The sequence below is a fragment of the Anser cygnoides genome, chromosome 1 (assembly GCF_040182565.1).
Source record: "Anser cygnoides isolate HZ-2024a breed goose chromosome 1, Taihu_goose_T2T_genome, whole genome shotgun sequence".
NCBI lineage: Eukaryota > Metazoa > Chordata > Aves > Anseriformes > Anatidae > Anser > Anser cygnoides.
Genome location: NC_089873.1, coordinates 105,270,683 through 105,284,185, shown reverse-complemented (window position 1 = coordinate 105,284,185; position 13,503 = coordinate 105,270,683). Strand labels below are relative to the sequence as shown.

Here is a 13,503-nt window from a genome sequence, read left to right as displayed (position 1 = left end):
CAGCAGCAGCAACTTTTGGCCTGTTGGTATCTATTTGCCAGGCTGGTACAAAACCCTCATTTTACCTGTGGTTTATACAACTCTTAGACTCCTTAAACTCCTTAAACTTAAAGTTGGTAGGCTACTTGTTTTTGTAGCTTTAAGGGGCCGTGCATCAGCGTGCACAAAAACATAGATTTTATACCTTCATCTGGAAAAGAAGAGAGAAAGAAGCCTGAAATCTTCCTAGATTTTAATCACAAATAGAATAACAATGCATTAATTCATCAGAATTCAGGTCAACAATTTCCCCTTAATTTTACATCAGATATCCTACCCACTGTAAAATGCTATAAATCTTCAAAGAACCTACTCTCTTTCACTTTAAAACGTCTTAGACCCGCAGAAACACTGCACTCTTCCTGCAAATCCACTTGTATAGGGAGTGGCAGTTATCAGCATGCATTTCTGTCAGCTTATAGGCAGCACATTTTTCTTCTTTCTTCCTTCCTTTTATTGTAAAACTGCAACAGCAAAACAACAAACAGACATAAATATCTTGGAATTTGTGTTATGGGGGAAAAAAATTGAATAGATAAATAGTGAAGCCACAAAGACTGGATTTTTGTTGTTGTTGTTTTTATGCTGTCATTCTTTTGATTCTCTGGCAAAGCAGGCAGGTTTTGCTTGTTTAGTAAGCTTCATCCTTTCTGCTTCCCTACTTGAAATATAGCTGGAAGAAAAAAGTTTATGCAGCATTCTCACCTCCTAATAAAATCAGTTTCTTTTCTGAAATCTGTCAATGAATTTCACTTTTCATCTGCATGTTTTGATCAGAATTCTGTATAGAGAAAAATCAGGATAGGCTGAGATGCCTGACTGGAGCATGGCACCTGACATCATATTCTCACTTTTTCTGATATCATATTGTCACTTTCTCGTGGTAATGGCTGAATAGCCTCAGCACAGCAAGTAGGGAATACATTGTAGAAGCCAATACTGATTGATTCCAGAATGAACTTACCTGTGCCCTAGATGTTTGGGATCATTGAGCCATACCCATTTTCCTTCATCCTCATTGAAACTTAATCCGGTCCAAACAAAGCCAATGTCTTTATCCTTCAGTTTATTTAAGAAATCCTGGAGAAAGGTATGCCTTTGAATTCTCATAATAATGGCACTTCATAAAACTCCAGCACCAGTAACATACAGTGATAACTAATATTTTAAAAACAGCAAGGCTTCCATGCCCAAAGACTCCAGAGAATGTTTCCAAGAAATTGAAGGAAAAACAGCATATAAATTTGTTCAGACTCTCAATTATACCCCTGTACTGTGGCTAATGTTGGAAAGTGGATCAACCAAGGAGCTAATTTTGGCTCCTTGCTGGCCCTGGGTTCATTCCTTTAGCACATTTTAGATGAGGATCAGACTGATCTGAAATATAGCAGCTGAAGGTACCTCTTTTTTTCCCCTTACAAGGAAGGAGGTGATCATTTTGCCAGCTCAGCCTGATACTGACATTTTAAAATGTATAAAGTACAGAGAAATAGTTCCATCCCCAGAAGACAGGCAGCAGCCTTTATATCAACTTAGCTCTGAACAGGTTTGATTTGGAATAAAACATGCAATAATCCTTCAATCAAATTCCATCTGATTCTTGCTGGAGATGAAGTATAAGCATATCATCGCATCTATTTAAATGAAATCTAGACTACTGGTCTTTTTGACACAAACATTTCTTAACATGCAGAGATCAATCATCAGTGCATTTACCACTGACAATGCCTTTTATGAGCATATATGGATTAGAAATGTCTTCTAAATATACATGAAAAGCTCTGCTGTGATATTTGGATTCTCAAGGTATAAGTAAAAATAATATTTGAACCACAGAGTGCCTTACAAGCTTACCATTTCAGTCTCATTTTCTATAATCAGGAGCTCAGATTTTCTTCCTAAGCAATACCTTCTACTATTCTCCCAGGTGTCACTTTTTTCTGAGTAGTAATAACATCTCCCATAATGCAGCTTCCAACCAATGGGGCAGAGTTCACATCTGGAGTCTGTGAAGAGTTTGGGGTGAATGGATTTTGACACTGCCTTATTTACAACTGATATTAGTAGTATTGACTTGCACTTTTTCTGAGGCTTCTGAATATGAGATTAAAGAAGCTTTAAGCCGGGAGTGGGGCAGAAACTGTGATGGTACACTTCATTTTAAGAAAGCACATTGTTTCTGCTTTACAGTGGCAATAAGGATAGTCATTAGGGATTAGGGATCACTCTGTGCATTTAAATATTTCAGAACTATAGATAATTGTGCTAAATAGTTTACATAAAAACTTGGATAGAAGCCACAGATAAAATTCCCGTTCTGCTGAAATCCCTGGGAGTAGTACAACTGGTTTCCATGGAACCCACAGAGAAGTCACAAAGACCTTCAGTATCACTGCTCCACTTGAATTTCTTCCTCAAACTAACATTTCCAAGAATGGAACTCTGAAATATATCGCTTTATACATCTTTAACAATATAAATATTATTATTCTATAATCTGAAGGTCGGTTACTTCATCCAGGTGTTTATTTTTTATATTAAACTTTTCTAGAGATTCAAACCATTTATGGTACTATGAATGAGATTTTATTTCCTTACCATTTGTATTCATGCATAAACTCTCCTTTAATGCAGTCAATAAGTTGTTTTCATGGAGATCTTCCCCTGAGATATTGCCACTTTCAGAAATATTTTGTCTGGGCTTCCACACATCACTTGATAGCAAGTCACCTGGACAAGAATCTCCAACATTTTAATATAAAGTTCACAAATAAACTGTAAAGAACTCCCATAGACAGCACGGATTGTGTCATCAACTTGTTTTTAACAACATGGTATATAACAGCCATCTCTCAAATAACATGGCTGTGCCATTGATTTTCTAGTGCCTGAACTCTGTATTCAGCTAATTTCAGAAAAGAATGGGTTGATGTGAGAGTGCAGGACTCACATCCAGAGAAAGGGAGAATGGCTGACTGCCATTAACAATATAGTTATATCCAGAAGTGCTTCTGAATTTCCATTTTCTCCCAGATTCTCACGTGATTTTGATGTGCAAAGTGATTTTGATGTCCAGAAGCAGGCTGGACATTGGGGTTATCAGGCTGAGATTTTCTGAAGGAGAAAACTAAAATTAGACTCCTTGATAAGTATTTAGATACTTGTTGATGACCACCTTGTTCAACTTGCTTGTCCAGAGCAACTGCAGCCACTTCTTTCTGATGCCAAAGTTTAAATGTCCAGGGATAATGACATACATTTGTGCTAGATATTTAAGCTCTGCGATCAGTACTGGCAGTAACCCAGTGCTTATGCATACATTTTGTGGAAAGTGGAAAGACCACATTTACAAATTTATAGGCACACCTTTTTATTTCTGTTTAAAGAGGTATTTTTCATCTACATGTAACATCTTCCACCCTCCTATCTCATCCATCCCTGAAGTACAGCTCACATTTCTTGTTGTGAAAGTCAGGTAGGACTGGCTGAAATTTAAGGCAGGCAAAGACGGGCATCAAGAGGTGAAGACTGGCCGTGAGGATGAGACGAGGAGGAGGTAGCAGGGGTTCCAGTTATACCACATATCCAGACTGAACTCTGTTTCATTAATAAAAGTGCTTTTACAAACTGAAAAATTAATTCTTTGGCTAGAAATCTGGGTTATTTTTTCAGTTCTGGAAAAGAAGAAGAGGGAACCTCAGGCTGAGGGACTGAAAAATGAGAGACTCCAGATCTGTTCATAAACTCCAAACATACAACAGCCCTCTGAAAGCCACTGATCTTCTGCAGATCCACAGCCTCAAAATACCAATAACTCCTCTCACCTTCATTGGAAACCTAATAGTAAAAAGCATTGAGTGATCTTGTCACCATATCAAAACAGTCTGTTTGGAAAAATTGTTTAAGTCAAGGATTAACACCTGCCAATTGCACAGGAATTAAAGCAAAATATTTCACTTGGTCACTCACATTGCTGAAATAATGCAATCACAGCTCCCAGAAATACAAGATTCAGAAATCCTGAGAGTGCAGCAAGATACCGCAAGGCTGAAGAATCAGAGGAAAATTCTGCAAGAAATAAGATGGTTTTATAAACATGGCATGAGATATTACCTAGGACATAAATCTGTGTTTCTCTAGACATCATTCAGACAGAATATCCTTCACTGTCACATTGCTATGTGCTTTGTGATTGTTCCCTTTTCCCTTCTGGCTGCCTCATGCATATCAAGTGGTTCTTGTTTCTAACAAATTCATTTATGAAAAGTTTTCTTGGGTTTAAATTTGTTGAATCTGTTTTCACTGTTTGCCAGTCCATTTGAGGTTATAAGTGGAACAGCTACCAGTTTCTGCTTCTTCATATCAGGGGGATATCACCCTGGCAAGTAACACGACTGTTACATGTCACAGCAAGCATTTAACAAATATTGCTAAACAAAACCTCACAAACAGTAAAAAGATATAAGGAAGAATTGAAGTTTCTAAGTTTCTAGCTTAGTTTCTAAGCTGCAAAGAAAAAGACAAATATGTAATGTACAAATAAAAAAGAAGTTCTAGGGCTATGAATACCCACACCGTCAATCAACAAAGGACCAGTAGACCTTTGGGCTAAATTCTTTAGCACCAGGACTCACTAATTAATCACCTGTACACTGGATGGCCTTTAGAAAAGTCTGTGTTATAATTTGGAGAATTTTTTCATAGAAACATAGAATATCCTGAGTTGAAAAGGACCCATCATGACCAGCTCCTGGCTCCACACAGGACCATCCAAAAATCAGACCAGATGTCTGACATTGTCCGGCATTGACCAAACACTTCTTGAACTCTGACTCGCTTGGTGCCATGAACTTCCCTGGGGGCCCTCTTCCAGAGCTCAACCACCCCCTCACTGAAGAACCTTTTCCTGATGTCCAGCTCAACCTCCCCTGTTGCAGCTCCATGCCATTCCTTCAGGTCCTGTCACTGTCCCCAGAGAGCAGAGCTCAGTGCCTGCCCCTCTGCTCCCCTCGTGAGGAAGCTGCAGGCCACCAGGAGGCCTCCCCTCAGTCTCCTCTCGGATGAACAAACCAGGTAACTTCAGGCACTCCTCACATGTCTTGCCCTCTAGACCCTTTCACCATCTTCATAGCCCTCCTTTGGATGCTCTCTAGTAGTTTTATGTCCTTCTTATATTGTGGAGCCCCAAACTGCACATGGTACTCAAGGTGAGGCTACACCAGCACAGGGTAGAGTGAGACAGTCACTTTCATCAACTGGCTAGCAATGCCATGCCTAATGCACCTGAGGATATGGTTCACCCTTTTGGCTGCCAGGGCACACTGTTGACTCATATTCCACTTGCCATTAAGCAGAAGCCCCAGATCTCTTTCTGTGGGGCTGATCTCCAGCCTCTTATCCTGCAGTCTGTATGTATATCCAGGGTTACTCCAACCCAGGTGCTCAATCTGGCACTTGTTCTTGTTCAACTTCATGCAGCTGGTGATTACCCAGCCCTCTGTTTTGTCAAGATCTCTCTGCAAGGCCTCTCTACCCTCGAGAGTCAATAGCTCCTCCCAATTTAGTGTCATCCGCAAACTTACTAAGTATACCTTCAAGTCCTGCATCCAAGTCACTTATGAAAGCGTTAAAGAGAAATGGCCCTAAAATGGAGCCCCAGGGAACCCCACTAGTGAATGGCCACCAGCCTGATGTAACCCCATTTACATAATTTGAGCCCAACCCATCAGCCAATTGCTTGCCCATCACATTATGTATTCCTCTATCTGTATGCTGGTAATTTTGTTCAGAAGGATATGGTGAGAAACACTGTCTAAAGCTTTGCTGAAATATGAAAACATCACATCAACTGGCTTCCCCTGGTCAATTAGGTGGGTGACCTTGTCATAAAAGGAAATTAAGTTTGTTAAGCAGGACCTTCACCTCATGAGCCCAAGGTGGCTGTGAGCAATGACTGCATTGTCTTTCGGGTGTTTTTCAATAACTCCCAGAATAAACTTCTCCATAATTTTACCAGACACTGAACTGAGACTGACAAGCCCGTAATTGCCAGGGTCTATTTTCTTGCCCTTCTTGAAAACAGTAACTTTTGCCAGCTTCCAGTCAAACAGGACCTCTCCAGAATCTCAAGACCATTGAAAAATGAGAGAGGTCTTGCGATGACATCAGCCAGCTCTTTGAGTACCCTGGGAAGAAGCCCTTCATGCTCCATAGACTTATATGCATCCAGGTGAAGCAGCAAATCCTCCACAAGCTCGGGGTTGGCTGGAAGTTCACTGTTACCGCAGTCATGGTCCTCCAACTCAGAGCCCACCATCGGTGTTGAAGACAGAGGGGAAGAAGGCATTGAGCATCTCTGCTTTGTCTACGTCCCTATTTGTGAGCTGACCGTCCTCATCAAATAATGGACCAATGTTTGCTCTGGTCCTCCTTTTGCTGTTAGCATATTTTAAAAAGCCCTTTAAAAAAGACTCCGCAATACTGGTCAGCTTCAACTCTAATCAAGCCCTGGCTGCACAAATGTTCTCCCTACAATGGTGAACGGCATCTCTATAGTCCTTCCATGTCACCCAACCTCGTTTCCAGAAGACACACACTTTCTTTTTCTGCCTAAGGTCTACAAGACTCTGCTCAGCCAAGCCAACCTTCTGCCCTGCTTGCTTGACTTCCAGCATTTTGGAATTGCCTGTTCCTGTGCTCATAAGAGGTGGTACTTAAAAACTGAGTAGCACTGATGGGCACCAATGTCTTCAAAAAAATATCTTAAAAAAAAAAAGGTCCTGGGGGATCTTGCTCACCAGTTCCCTGAGCAGCTCCGTATGGGAGTCTGCTTGCTTTCCCCATATACAGGGTTGAAGTTCTGGTGGCAGTTCTCCTCCTCTCACCAAATATTTTAAATTTGATTACTTATTTCACAGTCACTATGGCCAAGATGGCCACCAATTGCCACTCCACCCAAGAGATCCTCTCTGTTCACAAGAAACGGATCTAGGAGGGCACCTTACCTCGCCAGCTCCTTTAGTACCTGTACCTAGAAGTTATCATCAAGATTTTTTAGGAATCTCCTGGACCTGTTTGCATCAGCTGTGGGGTATTCCCAGTTCACATCTGGCAAGCTGAAGTCACCAAAAAGGACAAGGGTGGCTGATCTAGAGTATCTCTTCGCTCCTTAAAGAACAATTCATAGGTGTCATCATCCTGGCTGGGTGGCCTGTAGTAGACCCCCACAATGGCATCTGTTAATTTGTTTGTCTCTTAATCCTTACTCAGAGGCTTTCTACCATGTCATCACCAACTGCAAGCTCCATGTAGTCCAGCCCCTCCATTACATACAGTGCTACTCCTTACCCTCATCTGCCCTGAGTTGGGGTCCTGGAATAAAGTCAGAGAACAACAGAAGAATGACTTTCCATTTCATGGAAATTAACCTTCTCGGAAGAGAAAATGGGGTAGGAAAATATTTTACCTCATAAAGATCTTGTTTTGCATCTAGTAAATTACATCAGGAAGTATCTTTTGTAAATATCCTTTAATAACTGTTACATTTCAAATACTGGTGATCTAGATCAGATGTGAATCAGCTGTTTGAAAAGTTCTCTGCTGCAACACTATTATTTCAAAAATGTAATGTGTGGAGCTGCATTTCAAATCATGAAAAGACTACTGAACTTTGTGCAACAGGATAAATTCATTTTCTCTAACACTTCCGCTTCATGACTGGTTTCTAGCTGTCAGTTTTACACAAAGGTCAAACATTTTTTTTTCCTCATTTGTCCATTCAATCATGCTTACTTGGGAAATTCTGTATATGTGACTAGTTGTCTTTAAATATTCAAACAGTTAATCCCCACTGTTTTTATATTCCCACCCTATTTAGACAGTACATATTCTGTAAATAGAATACAGTTCTTTTCACTGACTATGCAACATATATTATGGTTATGCATACGTGTGCATTCTCCTTCTTCCTTGGGTACTGTGCAGTGATTTTGACAACAAAAAGGCAACTAGGTTATCTAATCTTATCTCTGCCATGATTTGCACAATGGCTGGACTGCAGGCAAAACGGTAACAAGTGACTTGTGTAAACACTCAGATTATTGCACAGATACCCAGAGTGAGCTCTGGTAGCGGTGATATCACAGTGCTGACAGTGAAGCACAAGCTACCAGCTTGGTATTTGCCCAGCTTCTCAGGACACCTCTGCAGCTTGCACCACTGGCAAGACCGGATGTGACTGCAAGGAGGAAGGGGAGCTTTGCATTGTGGTCTTTCTTCTGTGCTACAAGAACTGGTGTCAATATTGCATTGGATTATGCCAACAGGGCATTGTGACCACTACTAACCACTCCAGCAAATTCACTTCTGAGATACCATGCTACCATGACTAGCCTGTGTCTAGTCTAAATCTAGCTCACACACTGTATATTGAGCTTATGTGGCAATATTTTGGTAGGAGGGGGACTGCAAGGGTGGAGTCTGTGAGAAAAGCCCAGAAGCTATAACATGTCAGATAAGAGCCACTAGGCAATGCTGGTTGCACCTCTGTGAGTGTGTATTTAAGAAAGGGAAAAAAAAAATCTGCTGTACAACAGCAGCTGGGAGAGCGAACTTAGAAAATGTACAGAGAAACAACCCTGCAAACACAGGTCAGTGAAGAAGGAAGTGGAGGTGATCCAGACACCAGAGCAGAAGTTCCCCTGCAGCCCGTGGAGGAGCCCACAGTGGAGCAGGTGGATATGGCCTGAAGGAGGCTTAAAGGAACCACTGTTCGTGTAAGCTGCTTGCCTGATGTCTTCCTGTTCTGCCTGTTTGCTCCTGCAGTGGTCTTTTGGGAAGATACCCAGTCATGCAGGGAGATGAAGACAGAGCATTTTAAAACTGATTTAGTCATTACATGCTCTGTGTGTTTATGGTCACACACTATTATGTACATTTGATAACATACACTTTGCCTGACTTTCTGCTTCTTTTAAATGAAAATATTCAACCTACTCCATTACAGCAACATATTTTTGCATTTTGACAAGTTTGATAACTTAAAATTCTTAGTTAAATAAATATTAAGTTTTATTATCAGCTTTCCATTTATTTTTCTCTCACTTTTGCTGGTTTTGTACTTTTATTATAGTTGGGAACAGACTCTCAGTATAAGTTTTAATAATAGCAAAACTGGCACAATTTATGTCAATAAAGTTGCACAGAATTAGTCCTACTATGCTGAGTAACTTAAGTTGGCTTTCACTTTTTTACTTATAAAAATTGTTGTTATGTAAGAGGGCAGCCAGAATTTCTCAGGAACCTATCATCATAGCTAATTAACTGTTTGGAACCTGGATGTCTAATTGCTCTGAGGACTTGATATTTGTGGTCTGAGTTCTCCCGCACATCACTTAAAACAAGTGGAGTTTAGCAAAAGTGATCTTGAAAGCCTTCCAGCATTTATCTTTATACTTTCTCCCCTGCAGCTCCTGACAAAACCCTCCAAAAGTTGTTGAAAAAGCTTACTGGGCAGCAAGTTACTGTCTTACAGTTTTCATTTAAATTATTCTTAAATTCTCCTTGGGTGTGATTCTTGGAGGAAAAAAAAAATACCAGACAAAACATAAATAGGTGATGAGCTGAGACCACTGCAAGCTTGCTGACAATTACTGCTTTATGTTTTCTTCCCATACCTCCATTTTCTAATCTCCATCCTGTACTGGGACTGTCAACACACACTCCAAGCCTGGTGGTACTTTTTACCTACCGTCCATCATGTTTCTCAATATATAGCCATATACCATTGGCTCATTAGCAACACCAACTAAAATTTTGGCAGATTTGTGGTGGTTTTTGTTTGTTTGTTTGTTTGATTGTTTTATAGTAACTCAAATATGTCTGAATACAGAAGGATATATATATATATGCTTATATGCTTACCTGCATTGGAGTTTTTCTTCCTTGCTTTGAAATTCAGTTCTGTGTAACCCTCTTCATTCTCCATCTCGAGGTCTTTTTTATCACTTCTTCCTATTGATTGCAAATGGCTGTTAGTGTCAAACTCAGTTACGGGAAATGTTTCAAACAAGTGTTATAAACAGGAAGAGGACAGTGGATGGTCATTTGTGCTTTTAACTGAAGTCATGCCGTCACGAGACCATGAAATGGAATGTAACAGTTAAAAGAGCATAATTGAATTGACAAGTGAACTTTTTTATTTTCTTTTTTTTTCAGTTCTTCGTCTTTCTCTGAAAACTTTAGAACCTTCTCAGATATTTATAACCTGCCCACCCACTGGGATCCCCTGCACTCAGGACCCTACATCAGATCCTGGAGCCGTCAGCCGCTACCCCAACGAAGATCCTGCAGGGCCATCTCCCCACAATCGTGCTCTGCCCAACCAGGCCAACCCGTGGGCCCATACACAGGTCTTACCCTGGCCCCATCCCAGGAACGTGCCTGGTGTCAGGGCTGGGGCTGTCCTGGTACCCCCAGGTGCCTTCTCCTGGTGGGGCAGAAGGACAGGCCCTGGCTGACAAGCCTTGCCCTGGTGGTCTAGGGAGCCTCTGATGCTCCTGGCCCCTTGCCCCTTTGTAGCACCTTGACGCAAAGGATATTCTGCTGGCAACAGCTGTTTTTTGAAGGGTCATACTTGTTCATCATTGTGTTGGGTGTAGGTGCCAAGGCATTGGTAACAGGGGGCTGCAGAAGTGGCCTCTGTGGGAAGAGGCCAGGGATTGCCCGGTGCCAGACAAAGCCAGCTCCAAAGGACACACTGCAGGACACAGCTGAGTCCATCAGCCAAGCTGGTGGTCCCCTTGGGAAAAAACATTTAAGGAAGTTTAAAATCCATTCATGGCAGTGTGAGGAGTGAGGGGTTAAAAGCCCTGCGAAGACCAAGGGAGGTGCTCCAGGCAACAGAACACAGATTCTCCAGCAGCCTGAGGAGAAGACCCACCATGGAGCAGGGGAAAAGTGTGAGGAGGAAGGAGTGGCAGAGAGGAGCTGTCATGGGCTAACCATAATCCCCCATACTCAAGCTTCCTTGCGTCTCTGGGGGGTGGGTGGAGTAGGTGTTGGAATTGGGAATGAAGGTGTGAAGTTGAGCCTGGGAAAAGGGAGTGGGAGGAAGGTGTTTTAATCTTTTTGTTTCTCACTATACAAATCTATTTTAATTTACAATAAATTAAATTAATTTTCCCCAACTTGAGTCTGTCTTGCTTGTGAAAGTAACTCATACGTGCACTCTCTGGGTTTATCTTAAATCCATGAGTCTTTTCACCTTATTTTCTCCCCTATCCTATAGAGTAGTTGGAATGAGAGTGAAAGAGTGACTGGGTCGGCATCTGACATCTGGCCAAGCTCAGCCTACCACAATCATCTTACCATAGTCTATATAATTTTTCTTTTTTTTCTTTCTTTTTTTTTTCTAAGCTATACAATGTTCTAGTAAATCAAAATGAGTAGATGAATAGATCTTGCAGTTGTCTCAGAAAGCTCTTAAAAAGGTTAAGAAAAGACCACCTGTGGGAATAATGACAGAAATGTATTCCTAGGTGGATTTTCCTCCTGCATAGGAACAGACCAGTTTTTAAAACTCATGTGTCTGATAAATACACTGCTCAAATACTATAGTCTCTCATTTCATTTGTACTAAATCCCCTTTACACTCTTAGACTAGTTTTTAAACATGGAAGTGAAAATATATTCCTGTATCTACATATAAAGATTGAAGAAAACCCGGGCAAACAGTCTTCCAGACTTAGAAGAATTACCACGCTGCCAAAAGATTAACCAAGCCATTGATGCATACAAGCAGTACACGTCCAATAATGATACAGTCAACTAATATGCATGTCAAACCCCATGTAGCAGCAAAACATCAACCTTTCAGCAGCCTTACTTGTTACAGAGTTTTCAGGGATCTGGGTCTTTGACATCATTCTGCCAAAGATGGCATTATTATTATTTTTTTTCTACTGCAGTAAAGCAGTCTTGGAACAGAGTGAGTAAAGAGTGAATACTGTACAAATGCCTAACAACTTGATGAGTCTACCTTGTCAAACCTTATCAGCTACTTCTCTAAAAAAAATAAAAAAATAAAACATAAAATATATGCCAGATAGGTGGATACAGCAAGAAAATGGAGGAGCACAATGGACAAAAGAAAGGTAAACCAATGATGCTGTGAATAATGGGTGGTGATCTCATAGTAGTATCTGCTAATCTATTACTGAGGTTTTAGTTCTATACTAGCAGAGGATAACTGGGAAAGTACCAAAGGAAAGTCAAAGAGTAAGACATTTATAGGTAGTGCCTTCCAGCTGTGGCATAGACTGGGTTAAAAAACACAGAAGTGTTTATTACATAAGTTAGCAAGTTAAATTAAGCTCAAGGTTGCTCTCAGGTTGGCAGCAGAACCTGATACCAACCAAAGTTGCAGGGAGGTGACAGCCAAGAGCCTTGAAAATATAGATCACAGTCTCAACAGAAGGATGGAGCATGCAACTTGGCTCCAAACATCAAGCCAGAAGGACAATACAGGAAAATGTAGGCATGCTTACATTTCAGTGAGAGTGTCTCCATGGAATTCTTTAAGTATGTACTTACAGTTGATGTGCATAGTATTTTACATCACAACCCAGTTCTTATTTTTGCATGCTCAGAAAACTGGCTTCATCTTTTTTTTTTTTTTCCATTCTGGTTCTTGTTTCTCAAACAGACTTTGCACTTCACATTTTATTTCAGCAGAAAGAAAACTTCAGAGCTGTAAAAATATAATGCTATGTCATTTTATTTTCTTTTGTGAAGTCCAACATGTGCTTCCAACTATAAAAATGAGCTGTTAAATTGACTTCTGGGTAAAAAGCAAATAAGCAACCTTTCTTGACAACATGGTATTGTGAGTCCAAGTCAAAAACATTTTTTTATTTATTTTGGGAGGACATTTATATTCTTTTTACTGAGATGACAGACTCAGAGGATCACAGAACCACAGAATCACAGAATTGTAGTGGTTGGAAGGGACCTCAGGAGATCATTGGGTCCACCCCCCAAGGATGCTGGCAGAGCTAAAAAATAGGCAAGAAAGTCTATGAATAGTAAGAAGCCAATCTTACAAAAAGGTATGTGTTAAAATGAAACTAAAGAAGAGGTGCATAAGTTCTATAAAGTTGAATATGATAACATCATAAAACAAAACAAGAAAGAAACTGAGAAGTAGCTTGCAAGAAACATTAAAATAACAAAATCCTCCTTCTTCAGGAGCAGAAACCTGCCAAAAGGCAGGTAAAGCAATAGATGATCAGAAAGGCCATACAGTAATAGAAAAAAAAATGGATGTGTTACATGTGTTTGCTACAGATGAACTTGGTGAGGTTTCTGTACTTAAATTTTCTTCATGGGACACATATGAGAGGGTGTGTCTCAGTTCAGAAGGTCAATGTTACAGGTTATTCAATAAACAGGAAAATGAATACACCC

The 13,503-nt window shown here is 40.5% G+C and overlaps 1 protein-coding gene across 2 annotated transcripts in view; it reads right to left on the bottom strand.

Moving 5' to 3' along the window:
• The window catches only part of LOC106046297 (killer cell lectin-like receptor subfamily F member 1), a 39,178-nt gene that overhangs the window by 3,975 nt on the left and 21,700 nt on the right, over positions 1-13,503 (bottom strand). The window contains exons 6-12 of one of the 2 annotated variants that reach the window (XM_066977185.1): positions 12,631-12,787; positions 9,961-10,050; positions 4,009-4,107; positions 2,638-2,769; positions 1,894-2,045; positions 1,004-1,119; positions 353-503 (exon numbers count right to left, since the gene is read on the bottom strand). In XM_066977185.1, the coding sequence (XP_066833286.1) occupies positions 374-503; positions 1,004-1,119; positions 1,894-2,045; positions 2,638-2,769; positions 4,009-4,107; positions 9,961-10,024 (693 nt within the window). In that variant the 5' untranslated portion in view covers positions 10,025-10,050; positions 12,631-12,787 and the 3' untranslated portion in view covers positions 353-373. The remainder of the gene's footprint in view (positions 1-352; positions 504-1,003; positions 1,120-1,893; positions 2,046-2,637; positions 2,770-4,008; positions 4,108-9,960; positions 10,051-12,630; positions 12,788-13,503) is intronic. The other variant, XM_066977186.1, reaches the window with a different exon arrangement.